The following is a 19,155-nucleotide window of genomic DNA, read 5'->3' on the forward strand; positions in this document are numbered from 1 at the left end:
TGGTGTGTCTGATTGATCTTTGATGATTGTGTAGTATGTATGATATTACTTTCTGCAAGTGGGGTGATCAGTGTTAAGGAGTAGGTTATTAGGAGTAGTTTAGGGGTATTCATTTTGGTTTCTATTCCCTGTGGCTACTACTAGGACCATGTTCTGATGGTTGGATGCGTGATAGTACTTTGCATTTAGGTGCGGAATCTAGTGGTCTGATCTTGTGTATAAATTTAGTTAGCCTTTCATCTGCAGAGATCCGGTGTTGGGTCTGGTTTTAGTGATAAATTAATGAGCGTGGGGGGGGGGAGTAGCTCTGAGCCAGGGTCCTCCTTGATCTATCTCACAGCAGCTAATGCTTCACACCCTCCTAGCCCAGAGATGCTCCGGCAGCTGTTTCTAGGTTTGTCTGGAGACATAGAGGAAGCAGAGGGTGGGAGGGGGGGAAATACAGAGCACTTTCAAGGTGATTAGCAGGGAGGTGACACATATGTAGCTGGCTGTCTTTGATTGTTGGAAGCTTTCTTCACTTCCAGTCATACCGCTTTCATTCATTCACACTTAATTCACATCCCAAATCTTCCTCCCATGCTTTCATATATGGAAACTTAATAAACTCATCCCCTCTAATAAATCGATAAAAAAGAATAATAACCCTTTTAATTTTCCCCATAGAAGCCCACAAATTCTCCAAATGTTGACTCTCATCTGGGTTAACCTTTAACTACCCCCTGCTAGAAAGATAATGCTTAATTTGTAGGTAGGGAAAAAAAATCCGAAAAGGGCAGCCCATACTCCTCACGCAGCTCCACAAGAGGGCGCATTTCACCCCCGTCCGGGAGGCCACCAAGATGACCTCTGACTGCCAAGCATCGCCCCCGTGTCATCAAGATGTATATTTTCCTTAACAAAAGAAACCCCAGTTCTTATATAAATCACCAATCCACCCTGCTTGCTTCCCCCCCCCCCCCCAAGGATCTGCATGGGCATAGCACTCATTGTACCCTCTACATTGTAATAAGTGCATATCTTTTTTCCGCATACGAGTTTCCTGTAACAAAATTACATCCCATTTACAACGCTTTAACTCCCGAAAAACAATACTTCATTTCCCTAGATCATTCATACCATTGACATTCCATGACCCCCCCCCCTTCCTACCTCCCCACCCAACTGACCTGCATCCTGTCTGGTCAATTTACTCCCTAAGGATATGCACTGGAGCAGGAATGAGTATCATAACATTTCTCATACTCACCCTAGAAATATAAGTACATAAGTACATAAGTAGTGCCATACTGGGAAAGACCAAAGGTCCATCTAGCCCAGCATCCTGTCACCGACAGTGGCCAATCCAGGTCAAGGGCACCTGGCACGCTCCCCAAACGTAAAAACATTCCAGACAAGTTATACCTAAAAATGCGGAATTTTTCCAAGTCCATTTAATAGCGGTCTATGGACTTGTCCTTTAGGAATCTATCTAACCCCTTTTTAAACTCCGTCAAGCTAACCGCCCGTACCACGTTCTCCGGCAACGAATTCCAGAGTCTAATTACACGTTGGGTGAAGAAAAATTTTCTCCGATTCGTTTTAAATTTACCACACTGTAGCTTCAACTCATGCCCTCTAGTCCTAGTATTTTTGGATAGCGTGAAGCAGTCGCTTCACATCCACCCGATCCATTCCACTCATTATTTTATACACTTCTATCATATCTCCCCTCAGCCGTCTCTTCTCCAAGCTAAAAAGCCCTAGCCTTCTCAGCCTCTCTTCATAGGAAAGTCGTCCCATCCCCACTATCATTTTCGTCGCCCTTCGCTGTACCTTTTCCAATTCTACTATATCTTTTTTGAGATACGGAGACCAGTACTGAACACAATACTCCAGGTGCGGTCGCACCATGGAGCGATACAACGGCATTATAACATCCGCACACCTGGACTCCATACCCTTCCTAATAACACCCAACATTCTATTCGCTTTCCTAGATACACTAGACTCTCCATCTGACTCAATCATCCCACATACCCTCCTCACAAACCACCCTCATAATATCACATCTCATATTCACACCTTACACCATCCATACTCTAGCAACCCCTACAAAGTTCTCACAAAAAAAGCCCGTTAATCCAACTCTCAGATCTTCAGACAGAGAAAATAAACTCAGTCCAAGTGCGCATTATGACGCCGTGTTCGCCTCTGCCTGAGTTCCTGAGGACGCACGCTTGTGTTCCCCACGGACCTTCTGCCACTTAGACTTTTGGATGCTGGAAGGATCATGACTTCGGGGCACCCCCTCCCTGTCAGGTAGATCCGCACATCCCAGGTCCTTGAGAGTTTTCCAAGCTTCTGCAACAGTTTGGATCTTCTTCGTGTAAGTACCCAAAATATATTGTAATCCAAAGGGAAAAAGCCATCGGTACCTGGAACCCACTTTTTGCAAATAACCAGTCACTTCTCGTAGCTCCTTCCGACGCTGGAGGGGTGGCCTTAGCTAAGTCCTGAAAAATCTGAATTTTACAGTTGTTCCACATAATATCTCCCAGAGCTCTCGCTCATCTCCACACCACCTCTTTCACAGAATAGTTATGACAACACACTATAATGTCATGTGACATATTTCGCTTCTGAGGCCCCAAACTTCTGTGAGCCCTATCCAGGGAAATAGAAACAGGATCCGATTCTCCATTATTGGTTTCTCCAGTTTGCAATATTTGGGCGCAAATCTCCTTAACAACCTTTGCACAGTCTTTATACTGTTCATCCTCCGGGACCCCTTTGAATCGAAGGTTTCCACACTTGGACCTGTTCTTCGGGTTCTCCAGGGTGGTTTGCAGTTCCATCCTCACCTTTCTTTCCAACTTTAAATCCTCCTGGAGCCCCAAAGGTCCTCTGCATAGCTATCTAATTGCTCTTCTGTCTGCTCCAATCAACGTCCAATCTCTCGTACCTCATTCCGCAGTTCTGAAACTTCTGTTTGAATGTCTCTCCAAACCGCTCCCAAGTCAGCTTTCAGCTCCTGAAACCAGTGCGCCATGTCACCTTTAGTGAGCTCATTATCACTCAGAGTCTGCTCCTCATGGTCTGGCCAATTTGGATCGGAGTGCCACCGCCTTCGATACCGTACTTGAGCCGCCCGCCCACTTGTCTGCAGAAAACTGGACTTTAGCTAGCTTCTTCCGCGCTGCCATCGTTTCTAAAGATCCTCGTCATAAATTAAGGACTTTAACTGATTAACTCGGGTATGTATGCTAATTTCTTATCACCGCTCTAGTGGAGCAAAGGAGTCAGGTTTCCATTCCCCTCCATGACGTCACTTCCTCCTGTATTACTTTTCTATAATTTTATGGTGCTTTTTTCTGTTAGATTTATTGTGAATCACTCTGACCATTATTGAACTTGTAGAGATCTGCAGCGTGACTTGAAGTGTCATAAGTATATAAATATTGTCATACTGGGAAAGGCCAAAGGTCCATCAAGCCCAGCATCCTGTTTCCAACAGTGGAGAATCCAGGTCACAAATACCTGGCAAAATCTCAAAAAAGTACAGAACATTCTATACTGCTTATCCCAGAAATAGTGGATTTTCCCCAAATCCATTTACAACTAGCAATGAAAGAAATATTATTATAATATTATTATAATATTATTGAGTTCACTACCACGCCACCTCCTCCCCTTCACCCTTCAACCCTCTCCCTCAACCAACCAACCCTGGCCTCTTTCTCCTCCTTTCCTGATATCACCGAGGAGGAAACCGCTCGCCTTCTTTCCTCCTCGAAATGCACCACTTGTTCCTCTGATCCCATCCCCACCAACTTAACACCATCTCTCATACTGTCACCCCCCCCCCCCCATCTGTCATATCCTCAACCTCTTCTCTCCACTGCAACTGTCCCTGACACCTTCAAGCACGCCGTAGTCACACCTCTCCTCAAAAAACCATCACTTGACCCTACCTGTCCCTCCAACTACCGCCCCATCTCCCTCTTACCCTTCCTCTCCAAAATACTTGAGCGTGCCGTTCACAGCCGCTGCCTTGATTTTTCTCTCCTCTCAGGCCATCCTCGATCCGCATCCGGTTTTCGCCCTCTACACTCGACAGAAACAGCACTCTCTAAAGACTGTAATTGCCTGTTCCTAGCCAAATCCAGAGGCCACTACTCCATCCTCATCCTCCTCGATCTATCCGCTGCTTTTGACACTGTCAATCATGATTTACTTCTTGCCACACTGTCCTCATTTGGGTTTCAGGGCTCTGTCCTCTCCTGGTTCTCCTCCTACCTCTCCCACCGCACCTTCATAGTACACTCTCATGGATCTTCCTCCACCCCCATCCCGCTCTCTGTTGGAGTTCTCCAGGGATCTGTCCTTGGACCCCTTCTTTTTTCTATCTACACCTCTTCCCTGGGCTCACTGATCTCATCTCACGGGTTCCAGTATCATCTTTATGCTGATGACACCCAGCTATATCTCTCCACACCAGACATCACCGCGGAGACCCAGGCCAAAGTATCGGCCTGCCTATCCGACATTGCTGCATGGATGTCCAACCGCCACCTGAAACTGAACATGGCCAAGACCGAGCTTATCGTCTTTCCACCAGAACCCACTTCTCCTCTTCCTCCGCTCTCGATTTCAGTTGATAACACCCTCATCCTCCCTGTCTCATCCGCCCGCAACCTCGGAGTCATCTTTGACTCCTCCCTCTCCTTCTCCGTGCATATCCAGCAGACTGCCAAGACCTGTCGCTTCTTCCTCTTTAACATCAGCAAAATTGGCCCTTTCCTCTCTGAGCACACCACCTGAACTCTCATCCACGCTCTCATTACCTCTCGCCTTGACTACTGCAACCTACTCCTCACTGGCCTCCCACTTAACCATCTATCCCCCCTTCAATCCGTTCAGAACTCTGCTGCACGTCTTATATTCCGCCTGAACCGATATACTCATACCACCCCTCTCCTCAAGTCACTTCACTGGCTTCCGATCAAATACCGCATACTGTTCAAGCTTCTCCTACTTACCTACAAATGCACTCAGTCTGCAGCCCCTCATTACCTCTCTACCTTCATCTCCCCTTATGTTCCCGCCCGAAACCTCCGCTAACAGGACAAATCACTCCTCTCAGTACCCTTCTCCACCACCGGCAACTCCAGGCTCCGCTCATTCTGCCTCGCCTCACTCTATGCTTGGAATAAACTTCCTGAGCCCTTACGCCAAGCCCCCTCCCTACCCATCTTCAAATCCTTGCTCAAAGCCCACCTCTTCAAAGTTGTCTACTTATGTAGATCAAACTGTTCCTCCTCCTTGGTTGAAGTTATCTGTTAGCTCATGTCTTAATTTCCTCTAGTTTATCAGATGATATTGTTCCCATCTGAAGAGTTATCTGCCTATTTCCAATCTGTGCTTTCTCTCTAAATTGACTGAGCGTTTGGTCTTTGATCAGTTGTCTACTTATGTAGATCAAACATGTGTATTGCATCCAAGATAAATCAGGCTTTTCTAAGGGCCACAGCACGGAAACCATCATTGCTGCCCTATCTATATTTAAAACGGGTAAGGTTTACCACGCTCCAAACATGTCTTAAGATTCAACCAGGATAAAACAAGAATGTGCTGGATAACAGGTTGTTCTATTCTCAATTTGAATTAAAACGCGTGCAAACATTGCACAATACGACTGCTTGATTTCTCTGTAATGCCAATTGGTTTGACTCCTGTTCACCTCTGTTGAACTCACTTCATTGGTTACCAGTCAGACAGTGGATTCAATTTAAAGTCCTATGCCTGGCTTTTAAAGCTCGCCATTCTGGAGTACCTTCTTATTTTGATTTCTCCATATATCTGCTGCAGATCTCTTCATTCTTTAGATGATCATCGTTAGTTCTTCCCTCTCCCGTCTGTGCCCATTACAAATCAACTAGACATTCGGCCTTCTTTGTAGCCTCTAGATTATGGAACATCTGCTTCAATTGGTTTGTGGTTTTCTTACTTTTGATTCTTTTAAGGAAGCTCTTACATAAGTACATAAGTACATAAGTACATAAGTAGTGCCATACTGGGAAAGACCAAAGGTCCATCTAGCCCAGCATCCTGTCACCGACAGTGGCCAATCCAGGTCAAGGGCACCTGGCACGCTCCCCAAACGTAAAAACATTCCAGACAAGTTATACCTAAAAATGAGGAATTTTTCCAGTCCATTTAATAGCGGTCTATTGGACTTGTCCTTTAGGAATCTATCTAACCCCTTTTTAAACTCCGTCAAGCTAACCGCCCGTACCACGTTCTCCGGCAATGAATTCCAGAGTCTAATTACACGTTGGGTGAAGAAAAATTTTCTCCGATTCGTTTTAAATTTACCACACTGTAGCTTCAACTCATGCCCTCTAGTCCTAGTATTTTTGGATAGCGTGAACAGTCGCTTCACATCCACCCGATCCATTCCACTCATTATTTATACACTTCTATCATATCTCCCCTCAGCCGTCTCTTCTCCAAGCTGAAAAGCCCTAGCCTTCTCAGCCTCTCTTCATAGGAAAGTCGTCCCATCCCCACTATCATTTTCGTCGCCCTTCGCTGTACCTTTTCCAATTCTACTATATCTTTTTTGAGATACGGAGACCAGTACTGAACACAATACTCCAGGTGCGGTCGCACCATGGAGCGATACAACGGCATTATAACATCCGCACACCTGGACTCCATACCCTTCCTAATAACACCCAACATTCTATTCGCTTTCCTAGCCGCAGCAGCACACTGAGCAGAAGGTTTCAGCGTATCATCGACGACGACACCCAGATCCCTTTCTTGATCCGTAACTCCTAACGCGGAACCTTGCAAGGACATAGCTATAATTCGGGTTCCTCTTACCCACATGCATCACTTTGCACTTGTCAACATTGAACTTCATCTGCCACTTGCACGCCCATTCTCCCAGTCTCGCAAGGTCCTCCTGTAATCGTTCACATTCCTCCTGGGACTTGACGACCCTGAATAATTTTGTGTCATCGGCGAATTTAATTACCTCACTAGTTATTCCCATCTCTAGGTCATTTATAAATACATTAAAAAGCAACGGACCCAGCACAGACCCCTGCGGGACCCCACTAACTACCCTCCTCCACTGAGAATACTGGCCACGCAATCCTACTCTCTGCTTCCTATCTTTCAACCAGTTCTTAATCCATAATAATACCCTACCTCCGATTCCATGACTCTTAAAACTGTTTTTTTTTTTATCGGACCTTTTTTTTTGTCTTTAGCTTTGGAATGGTTAGTGGTGATATTTGTAATTAACAGCCTTTTAAAATGTTTTTGGCATGCATGCCTTGCTCTTTGTCCTGTCTGATACTGTCCTTCTTATACTGGAGTTCATTTCTGTTTCTTGTTTTTAGCCTATACATCGCCTTGACCTTCCTGGAAAGACAGTATAGAAAGTTTTTTTTAATAAACCGTATTAACATTTTTTAAACTATTAAAAGACAAAAGGAGTTACCAAAGGCAAATCTGTGCCAAACAAATCTGATTTCTTTGGGTGACAAAAGATCTGGATCAAGGACATGTGTTGGATGTAGATATCAGCAAGAGGGTCATGAACTGAGCAGTTTGATCACGGGACCCAAGGTGGTAAAATGGATCAGAAATTCTTGACTGATAGGTGGCAAAGGGTGGCTGAAAATTTGCTCATAATAAAGAATGGTGAGTAGTGGGAGTCAAGGTACAGCCCTGGCTGCCTTTCTGAGCAGACTGGTTGGGAATGCTGGTTTTTATCTGCAGTTACTTTAACTTGATTGCTGTCTTCCCTGCCCTTTTAGCCACTTTTTGGTGATTGACATTACTATTTCTCTGCATTTATTTGATACCTTCCAAAACTTGGCCATTTACATGAAGGCAGACTGACAGATTGCACACGCAAGTGGTACCTAGGAGATGCTGACTGGTGAGGCCAATCTGCGTAGCTCCCCTGTCTATCATCACCTATCCATGGGTATTTGCTAACTCCTCATCGCTCACAGTGTTAAAATACCTGCCATAGCTGCCTGTCTGTGAGGCTGAATAGATTTAGGCAAGGAGTTTTGGAATGTTACAAATGGGAAACATGCCGTCACAATTAAAACTAAAAAAAGGGAATATTATTAATTAAAAATAGCTGAGGTCTTTTAACAGTGTGCTTCAGTATTTATTATGGAGACCTGCCCTTCTGGCTCTGTGTTGTGGGATCTGACTATTTTTTCCTTTTTGTTTCTTCCTCTCTCTTCCTCTGTCTCTGTCTCTCTCAGGAAAAGGAATGACTGAGGCAGCCACCATCTGCAAATCCAACTTTAAGGTAGGCAGGGCAGGAGTCCTTTCCAGTGATACCAGGTCCTGAGCACTTCCCCTGAGGGGAGGGAGTTACATCCCTGGCAGGAGTATAACATTTCATGTATGGTCTGGGTCACCCCTTCTCTGGGCACCTGCTCTTCCAATGTATATTTGAGTGCAGACTTGGGGAAAAGCCACTATTTCTGGGATAAGCAGTATAAAATGTTTTGTACTTTTTTGGGATCTTGCCAGGTACAGTATTTGTGGGCTTGATGGACCTTTGGTGTTTCCCAGTATGGCAATACTTATGTACGTATGTTCTCACTTTTTTATTTGCTCAATAAAAATTGTGGAAACATAAAATCAATTTATGCTTTTTTTTTCCCTTGCATCAAATTAGACAAAATATTTGGAGATAGCTGCCTAGGACAATTTATGGATAGTTGTTAAAGTCTTGATTTATAAGAATAGACTAAATTGTATTGTTAATAGGATTGGCAATGTATAATTAAGCTGCGGAATTCATTCTGTGAGCGTAGCTGGGTTTAGAAAAGCTTTTGGTAAGTTCTGGAGAAAAAGTCCATACACCATTATTAAATTGGATGGGAAAATCTAGCACGTATCTCTGGGGTAAAGAACGTGAAATCTACCTTTTGCGATCCTTCCAGGTGCTTTTGACCTGGATTGGCCATTGTTGGAACTAAGATACAGGGCTTGATAGACCTTTGATCTGACTCAGTGGTGATTATGTCCTTATTTAGTTCATGCTGTCTGACTCATGATGCTTTTTCTCTTACTTTCTTTCATTTCTGCTTCTTTCGACTTGCCTCCTGCTGTCTCACATTCACATGCATGATTTTTGGTCTCTTCATAGTACATGTATTGGACCATGAAGCAACAGCTTGCACATCACACCATCTCTGGATGCAATGTGAGGCCTGGGGACCTCCTGGCTTCTGGGACTATCAGTGGACCAGTGAGTATCTTGACTTGTAATGTATTCAAGTTGTGTTCCTCACTATTTAAAGCATGTGATTCAGGAATATCAACCATCCAGATCTTTGTGGTCTGAGAATGTGAAATTTTTGGCATGTCTTACAGAACACTCTTGGCTATATGCCAATGCGTGAAAATCAGCTTTTTCAATAGCAGGACCTCAAATTTGGAATAGATTGTCAGGTTACTTGAGACTGTGTAGTAGTCTGGTTCAATTTGTTAAATTATTGAAGACTTACCTATTTGAACACGCATGGAATTAATATTATTTGCTGATCAGTTGGAATACTGTTTTACTTTGTCTAACTATGTATTGGTTTTATTTTGAATGTGTGCTGATTCTGTTACCCACCTAGTTGTAGGCAGTCTAGAAATAAATAAGGATACTGTACGGAAGCGTGAATGTGACTTACCTTACAGGATGAATCATGCACAAAGCCAGCAGTGGGGTGGTTAAATAAGTCAAACAATTTTCTATTTGCATTTTTGATGGTATAATTTTAGGAACCAGAAAGTTATGGCTCAATGCTGGAACTCTCCTGGAAAGGGACAAAGCCCATCTCTCTTGGAGGAGGCCACGTTCGTACATTTCTGCAAGATGGAGATGAGGTCTTCTTAACAGGTAAGGGGTGAATTAGCACAGACCAAGTTGTTCCCACCCACTGAGCGCAGTATCGGCTCTTCAGACCTCCTCCCATCTTCTTTCCTTCACAGCTGGACCCATTTGAAAGTTAAACTGTTAAAACCTTTGTAGACGTAGGGGTATTGTCTACTAAATAGCACTAGCAAATGTGAGATTTTCCCATGCGCTAAGCCCAGGACATGGACAATTTCTCTTATTGACAAGGGAGGAGGTGCTTAGAGCTCCTGTGATATGGATGCAATAATTGGAACACTCTAGCTGGATAGCGCATCGAAGCCCATTCTCCACCCTGTCGCACCACCTCCATAAATAAGTAATTTGTTTGCATGTGGGTTGTACTATTTTGTATTTATCACGAAACATTTTTAACATGCTTTTCTGTAAGCATTTTACGCACACTAACCCCCGGACTCTTTATATGGCTCACTTCTGAGATGCCTGCAGAATTCATTGGCTAACAAGCTGTTAACTGTCAATATTAGCACCAATTAGGATTTGGGTGTCCATCTGGCTGGTGCTATACTATAACGCTGGGTGCTTAAGTCCCATAGGGTGCAACCCCAAAGGGGGTGTGGCCATGGTAAGGGCATAGAAGTTGGGTCTCCGGGATTTATGCCAGGTTTCAGCAGGTGTAAGTCTGGCACTCAGAATTGAACGTGGGAGCTGGTGCTAACGACCACAGCCTTTCTAGAATAGCGCATATTGCTGATCTGGTTTTGAGGGCCATCATAGAATTGCCCCTTAAGGGCACATTGGGGCTTAATGCCCTTCAGTAGATTCCCCTTACTGATAGAGTTTCTCTGCAGTGAATCACTAGCCTGAAATATGGCCCTCAATTTATAATACTCTGTGGCAAAAGCTTTACGCTCCATGCTGTGCTATTACCAGCTCACCCTGAGACCAGAACAGAAAGTCTCATGGTAGAGACAGCTCAGTGCACAGCTTCTACTGTGAAATCACTAACTACAAAATACCGTGACATGCTGTAAACAATGAGCATGCAAATGGCCCATCCATATTCCCTTTCCCTGTATATAATATGTAAACTGCTTTGATTGTAAACACAGAAAGGCAGTGTATCAAATCTCAGCCCCTTTCCCTGTATATAGTATGTAAACCACGTTCATTATATCAAATCCCATCCCTTTCCCTTCCACTTTGATTGAAACCACAGAAAGGCAGCGTATCAAATCCCTTTCCGTTCCCTTTCCCTGTATATAATATATATACTGCTTTGATTCTAGCCACAAATTTTTCTGACCTGTGGTCTCTTGATGCTTCATTTCTTCCACTCTCGTGGCTATTTCTTCTGGATTGCTTTGTGGAAGTCTTTGGTTTTCTCCTTGTGTTTTTGAATATCAGATTTAACCAGCTATGCATTAGCTGTCTCCACAAAAGCCTGGACATGACCTAGCATTGACTTTCTTTGTCTGTCAGCAAAATGCTCGGCACCACCAGCTGAATATCAACCTCAGAGTTTTTTTTTTTCTTTATTAATAATTGGACAGTATCACTGTATATTGAGCAACCAAGAAGTGGGTGTGATACATATGTTCCAAGGACTTTTTTGGTTGGTAATGTTAATCAAGTATTTAACTTGAATGAGTGAGACACCTTGGAACAAAATTTGCTGAACAGTATTAATTTTTGATTTTGGTTAGATTTTCCCTATCTTGGGCTCTCCTGGAGACTAGGGGATAGGGTTCGTAGGTGCATCATTTTGGGCTCTCCTAGAGACTAGGGGATAGGGTTCGTAGGTGCTTCGTTTTGGGCGCTCTCCTGGAGACTAGGGGATAGGGTTCTTAGGTGCTTCGTTTTGGGCTCTCCTGGAGACTAGGGGATAGGGTTTGTAGGTGCTTCGTTTTGGGCTCCCCTGGAGACTAGGGGATAGGGTTAGTAGGTGCTTCGTTTTGGGCTCTCCTGGAGACTAGGGGATAGGGTTCGTAGGTGCTTCGTTTTGGGCTCTCCTGGAGACTAGGGGATAGGGTTCTTAGGTGCTTCGTTTTGGGCTCCCCTGGAGACTAGGGGATAGGGTTAGTAGGTGCTTCGTTTTGGGCTCTCCTGGAGACTAGGGGATAGGGTTCGTAGGTGCTTCGTTTTGGGCTCTCCTGGAGACTAGGGAATAGGGTTCTTAGGTGCTTCGTTTTGGGCTCTCCTGGAGACTAGGGGGATAGGGTTTGTAGGTGCATCATTTTGGCCTCCCCTGGAGACTAGGGGATAGGGTTAGTAGGTGCTTCGTTTTGGGCTGTCCTGGAGACTAGGGGATAGGGTTGGTAGGTGCTTCGTTTTGGGCTCTCCTGGAGACTAGGGGATAGGGTTCGTAGGTGCATCATTTTGGCCTCCCCTGGAGACTAGGGGATAGGGTTAGTAGGTGCTTTGTTTTGGGCTCTCCTGGAGACTAGGGGATAGGGTTCTTAGGTGCTTCGTTTTGGGCTCTCCTGAAGACTAGGGGATAGGGTTGGTAGGTGCTTCGTTTTGGGCTCTCCTGGAGACTAGGGGATAGGGTTCTTAGGTGCTTCGTTTTGGGTTCCCCTGGAGACTAGGGGATAGGGTTAGTAGGTGCTTCGTTTTGGGCTCTCCTGGAGACTAGGGGATAGGGTTCGTAGGTGCTTCGTTTTGGGCTCCCCTGGAGACTAGGGGATAGGGTTTGTAGGTGCATCGTTTTGGGCTCTCCTGGAGACTAGGGGATAGGGTTTGTAGGTGCTTCGTTTTGGGCTCTCCTGGAGACTAGGGGATAGGGTTCTTAGGTGCTTCGTTTTGGGCTCTCATGGAGACTAGGGGATAGGGTTCATAGGTGCTTCGTTTTGGGCTCCCCCTGGAGACTAGGGGATAGGGTTAGTAGGTGCTTCATTTTGGGCTCTCCTGGAGACTAGGGGATAGGGTTCTTAGGTGCTTCGTTTTGGGCTCTCCTGGAGACTAGGGGATAGGGTTCTTAGGTGCTTCGTTTTGGGCTCCCCTGGAGACTAGGGGATAGGGTTAGTAGGTGCTTCGTTTTGGGCTCTCCTGGAGACTAGGGGGATAGGGTTTGTAGGTGCATCGTTTTGGGCTCTCCTGGAGACTAGGGGATAGGGTTCTTAGGTGCTTCGTTTTGGGCTCTCCTGGAGACTAGGGGATAGGGTTCATAGGTGCTTCGTTTTGGGCTCTCCTGGAGACTAGGGGATAGGGTTGGTAGGTGCTTTGTTTTGGGCTCTCCTGGAGACTAGGGGATAGGGTTAGTTGGTGCTTCGTTTTGGGCTCTCCTGGAGACTAGGGGATAGGGTTCTTAGGTACTTCGTTTTGGGCTCTCCTGGAGACTAGGGGATATGGTTCGTAGGTGCTTCGTTTTTGGCTCTCCTGGAGACTAGGGGATAGGGTTCGTAGGTGCTTCATTTTGGGCGCTCTCCTGGAGACTAGGGGATAGGGTTCTTAGGTGCTTCGTTTTGGGCTCTCCTGGAGACTAGGGGATAGGGTTCTTAGGTGCTTCGTTTTGGGCTCCCCTGGAGACTAGGGGATAGGGTTAGTAGGTGCTTCATTTTGGGCTCTCCTGGAGACTAGGGGATAGGGTTTGTAGGTGCATCGTTTTGGGCTCTCCTGGAGACTAGGGGATAGGGTTTGTAGGTGCTTCGTTTTGGGCTCTCCTGGAGACTAGGGGATAGGGTTCTTAGGTGCTTCGTTTTGGGCTCTCATGGAGACTAGGGGATAGGGTTCATAGGTGCTTCATTTTGGGCTCCCCCTGGAGACTAGGGGATAGGGTTAGTAGGTGCTTCATTTTGGGATCTCCTGGAGACTAGGGGATAGGGTTCTTAGGTGCTTCGTTTTGGGCTCTCCTGGAGACTAGGGGATAGGGTTCTTAGGTGCTTCGTTTTGGGCTCCCCTGGAGACTAGGGGATAGGGTTAGTAGGTGCATCGTTTTGGGCTCTCCTGGAGACTAGGGGATAGGGTTCTTAGGTGCTTCGTTTTGGGCTCTCCTGGAGACTAGGGGATAGGGTTCATAGGTGCTTCGTTTTGGGCTCTCCTGGAGACTAGGGGATAGGGTTGGTAGGTGCTTTGTTTTGGGCTCTCCTGGAGACTAGGGGATAGGGTTAGTTGGTGCTTCGTTTTGGGCTCTCCTGGAGACTAGGGGATAGGGTTCTTAGGTACTTCGTTTTGGGCTCTCCTGGAGACTAGGGGATATGGTTCGTAGGTGCTTTGTTTTGGGCTCTCCTGGAGACTAGGGATAGGGTTCGTAGGTGCTTCGTTTTGGGCTCTCCTGGAGACTAGGGGATAGGGTTAGTAGGTGCTTCGTTTTGGGCTCTCCTGAAGACTAGGGGATAGGGTTGGTAGGTGCTTCGTTTTGGGCTCCCCTGGAGACTAGGGGATAGGGTTAGTAGATGCTTCGTTTTGGGCTCTCCTGGAGACTAGGGGATAGGGTTCTTAGGTGCTTCGTTTTGGGCTCTCCTGGAGACTAGGGGATAGGGTTCGTAGGTGCTTCGTTTTGGGCTCTCCTGGAGACTAGGGGATAGGGTTGGTAGGTGCTTTGTTTTGGGCTCTCCTGGAGACTTGGGGATAGGGTTAGTTGGTGCTTCGTTTTGGGCTCTCCTGGAGACTAGGGGATAGGGTTCTTAGGTGCTTCGTTTTGGGCTCTCCTGGAGACTAGGGGATATGGTTAGTAGGTGCTTCGTTTTGGGCTCTCCTGGAGACTAGGGGATAGGGTTGGTAGGTGCTTTGTTTTGGGCTCTCCTGGAGACTGGGGGAATAGGGTTGGTAAGTGTACCCACCTTGGTCTGTGGTGTTGGTTTTCTTGCACACTCTTATTCTTTCTTGAGTGTATCATGCCTTTTTGTTTCCTAGGTTTCTGCCAAGGGATTGGTTATCGCATAGGATTTGGATGCTGTGCCGGGAAGATACTGCCAGCCATTTCTATATGACAGGATTCTCCTTGGACCGCAGTGTGAGCAGCCATTATGAAGTGCTTTTAGCAGTATTATGTTCTCTTTCATAAATACAATTGTTTACAGTCTGGAAGAAGTCTAATAAAAATGTAATTCTGAAATGGTCTCACTGATGCCTTCCATGAGAGAGGTTCTTTTCGGTTAAGAATGAGAGGAATCTAGTTCCTGTTATCCTCTGTCTTTAGTTTTATATTTTCCTTTTTCATCCTGCTAGACCAGTTCAGACTGACAGGTTGTGCCCCTTATCAGAAGGTGGAGGAAGAGACCTGAGCTTTTCCATGACATCACTAGTATAAGGAGTGATGCTGCCTGGAACTTGCCAGCATTTCTCTGGCTCCAGGAGATGAAGCAGATTGGACTGGTACAGCAGGATTTCTTCTTTGAAGGTGTGACTCCCCAGGTGCAATCTGTGGTCCCTAGGTTGAGTCCATGTCCAAGAAAGGCTCAGGGATTGGTCATGCCTCAAGTACTCTCTTAGACTGTAAGCACTTCAAGGCAGGGACTGCTTATTACCACAGCACTGTGTACTTCTGCTAGCATTATAAAAATTATTACTGTTACTGTCTGCTTGTTCATCAGTTCAATCTTCTAACAGCTGTTTTCCATGTGTTGGAAAGTGGAGTTGCTTACCTGAACCATAGACAAAAGGACTGATCAAGCACCCAAGTGGATGACGTTATCTGATGGCACCAGGAAGGAGCAGCTCTCCCAGAGCTCAGATTATAGTGTAAGGTTCTGAGCATGGGCAGCTGTGTCCTCATATCCTCAGTTAGTTCCAAACCTCAAAACCTTTAAGGAAGGAGGTGAGAGGGACTGTGTACCTGATCAGTCCTGCTGTCTATGGAAAACCATCTGTTACAGGTAAGGAATGACGCTCTTTCCATAAACAAGTGGAATTAAATCAGGCGCACAAGCGGGTGACATGTGAGAGTTGGAACTTTACAAAGACAGCATGGCCAGCATAAGGCAGTATTTCATAGTTTGGCTTGGTTCAAGCAGTACTGTAACGTGAAGGACCATGTTGTTGCTTTTCAGATTGTATCCACTGAGGTAGATTATAGGAGAGCTATTGCAGCTTTAATTTGATGAGACTTTAGTGTTGAAAGAAGCACCCAATTATTCATAACATAAATGGATGCAGGATACTCGTTAAATTGATAAGAGTTTTTTTGACAACTAGTATGCCGGTTTTATTGAAGTAAAAAGAGACCTAAAGCTCCATAGACTTCCCGTTTAAGTCAGTTCTTTTAAGGTAGTAGGTGAAGGCCTGTTTTAAGAGTGTGCACGGTTCATGTGGGCTCTTAAAAGATACAATGTGGAAGTTAGTATTTCTTCACTGATGTGGAAAGGCATTAGTATCTCATTAATTCATAAAACTACTTAGTTATGCTGAAAAAAAGTCCATGCCTGGGCTTCACTCACCCTTCTAGCACAGGTCCTAGCCACTAGGAAGAGCATCTCTGAGGTGCTTCAGAGAGACACACCCTCCAGTGCTTCGTGACCCCCTCATAACAGAAGTCAAAACAAGATTGAGATCCCAAGGATCAGGGTATGGTGGTGTACATCTGGACCGCTGTAGTGGTGGAGTGAGTGCTGTGTAGTGCTTTCATGAAAAGTGAAATGAATGAACAGGGAGGATCTGGAAAGCTGTCATTTGGAGAGAGCACTCTGAGATGCTCTCTGATTGAGGACGTTGGAGCTCTGTAGCCTCATCATGTGCTATTCACAAACAATCCCAGTTCACTGGGGTCATAGGCCACCTTCCCCCGGCCCTTACTTACTCATTCCTCTGACCGGTTCCTTCCCTCCTACTGGCTGACATGTCTCTTCCCCCAACCCCTCTACTACTACTAGTATTTAGCATTTCTATAGCACTACAAGGCATACGCAGCGCTGCACAAACATAGAAGAAAGACCGTCCCTGCTCAAAGAGCTTACAATCTAATAGACAAAAAATAAAGTAAGCAAATCAAATCAATTAATGTGTACAGGAAGGAGGAGAGGAGAGTAGGTGGAGGCGAGTGGTTACGAGTCAAAAGCAATGTTAAAGAGGTGGGCTTTCAGTCTAGATTTAAATTGGCTTACTCGATGTACGCTCCCTAAGGAACAAATACTTCCTTATCAATGACCTGATTCTTTTACATAGATTAGAACTGCTTTGCCTTACGGAAACCTGGGTTTCTGAAACGGATGCTTCCTAGGTTCATTAGGCAACTCCACCTGGCATCCTAGCCAATAGGCCCAACCGTCATGGAGGAGGCCTATTCCTCTGCACTTGATCTTTGGGGGTTCACATCTGACTTCCAGTCCCCCCTTAAAACTATGCAATTTCACGTACCCTCAACACCACCTTTGCACTTCCTGCTCCTCTACCATCCCCCGCCACTAACAGCAACTTCTTTTCAGCTACTGCAAATATTTCTCACTGACTATTACACCTCTTACAATACCTCGCTTGTCCTCTATGATTTTAATGTGCACGTACATGACCCAGCTTCCCCTTTTTCACAGGACTTCTTTAAACTTCTCTTTGACTTAAGTCTAATACAGCATGTAGACCGCCCTACTCACTCTGGGGGTCACACGCTGGATTAGTCCTTTCCTCAGTGCTGTTTCTTTTCTTTCCCTTCCCTGGACAGATCACTCCCTCATCTCTTTCACGTGTGCTTTACAGAGGAATTCAGTCCACCCCTCCACCACTAGTGTTCCTTTCAGGGACACTAGTGGCTTTTTCTCTGAATCCTTATTGGCTAATTGTTCATTTACTCTTTCCACCTTTGACAAACTTTCTCTGGGAGATCAAGAGGGGCATTTTCGAACGGCGCCAACCATCTCTGTGGCCGGCTACGCAAATGGGCGGAGCCAACCGTATTTTCGAAAAAGATGGCCGGCCATCTTTCGTTTCGATAATACGATTGGGGCCGCCTAAATGTCAGAGATGGCCGGGTTTGAGATGGGCGGTTTTCAGCGATAATAGAAACAGAGGCAGGCGATCTCAAGCCCGGCCAAATCCAAGGCATTTGGTTGTGGGAGGGGCCAGAATTTGTAGTGCACTGGTCCCCCTCACATGCCAGGACACCAACTGGGCACCCTAGGGGGCACTTCTAAAACCTCCAGCTTCCACCCTTCACATACAAAAGATCCATTATTTACAGCCAAACCACAAGATACCACCGCATCTGCTTGGACCCAGAGGATAGAGACACACACCTTGAAACCCTGACTGCATCCTTCAAACAGAAAGGCTACAACCCCAAAATAATCTCCAAGAATATTGCCTCCTCCCTCAAAACACCCAGGGAAAATCTGCTACAGTACAAAGAAAAAAAGCCAACGACAGAATTCCCCTTGTAGTGACATACAACCCAGAGCTGGAGAAACTGAGGAAAATCATAAGAGACCTACAGCCACTATTTCAGGAAGATGAATTACTGAAAGAGATATTCCCATCCCCACCAGTGCTGGCCTTCCGACAGCCACCAAATTTAAAACACAAGCTGATCAGAAGTAAACTTCCAACACAGACAGAAAAAGAAAGGGCACGTTCCCGTGTAACACAGCCAGCTGCAAACTATGCCAAAACATTTCACAAGACCCCACAGTCATTCACAAAGGAAAAATATTCAACATAAAGGACTATTTTACATGCTCATCTTCCAATGTGGTATATATCATTCAGTGTAAAAAATGTAACGAAGGATGCTATATTGGAGAAACAGGCCAGATGCTTAAGACAAGATTCAGTCTGCACAGACATCACATGAAAATAGCCGGTACCAGTCAAGCCCCCACCCATGTGGGCCAACACTTTACAAGACCAAAACACTGCACCAGTGATTTCACAGTAAAAATACTGAAAGGTAATTTTAAAACAATACAGGAAGTAAGACCTTTGAAATAAGAATGATTGAATATTTTGACACCCAACAAACAGGACTTAATAAGGATCTGGGTTTTCTAATCCATTATAAACCATAAAGCTGTATTTCTCTGTTTATTTCTCTGTTTATTACCCTCCTCTCACCTACCAACACCCATCCTGTTAGAATATCAATGAAATGCTTTGATGTCCCCATGCATACCCCCACCCTCCCACTCTGTCAGACTGTCAAAGTAATGCTTTGATGTTTCTCTTATATATACTATCTGCTACCACATTTGCTTATTTCCGATCTGACGAAGGGCAACCTTCGAAAGCTAATCAAGACATGTATTAAGTTATGTCCAATAACTTAAGTGGAGTGGAGGAGTGGCCTAGTGGTTAGGGTGGTGGACTCTGGTCCTGGGGAACTGAGGAACTGAGTT

General features: G+C 45.4%; 1 protein-coding gene across 1 annotated transcript in view; it reads left to right on the top strand.

Annotated features, from left to right (window-relative positions):
- Nucleotides 1–14,951, top strand: part of FAH (fumarylacetoacetate hydrolase) — a 72,476-nt gene extending 57,525 nt beyond the window's left edge. Inside the window, exons 11-14 of the mRNA XM_030189837.1 lie at nucleotides 8,280–8,326; nucleotides 9,176–9,277; nucleotides 9,802–9,919; nucleotides 14,750–14,951. Coding sequence (XP_030045697.1) covers nucleotides 8,280–8,326; nucleotides 9,176–9,277; nucleotides 9,802–9,919; nucleotides 14,750–14,826 — 344 coding nt within the window. The 3' untranslated portion in view covers nucleotides 14,827–14,951. The remainder of the gene's footprint in view (nucleotides 1–8,279; nucleotides 8,327–9,175; nucleotides 9,278–9,801; nucleotides 9,920–14,749) is intronic.
- The last annotated feature ends 4,204 nt before the right edge of the window (nucleotides 14,952–19,155 follow it).

This window comes from Microcaecilia unicolor, chromosome 1, assembly GCF_901765095.1.
Source record: "Microcaecilia unicolor chromosome 1, aMicUni1.1, whole genome shotgun sequence".
Taxonomy (NCBI): Eukaryota; Metazoa; Chordata; class Amphibia; order Gymnophiona; family Siphonopidae; genus Microcaecilia; species Microcaecilia unicolor.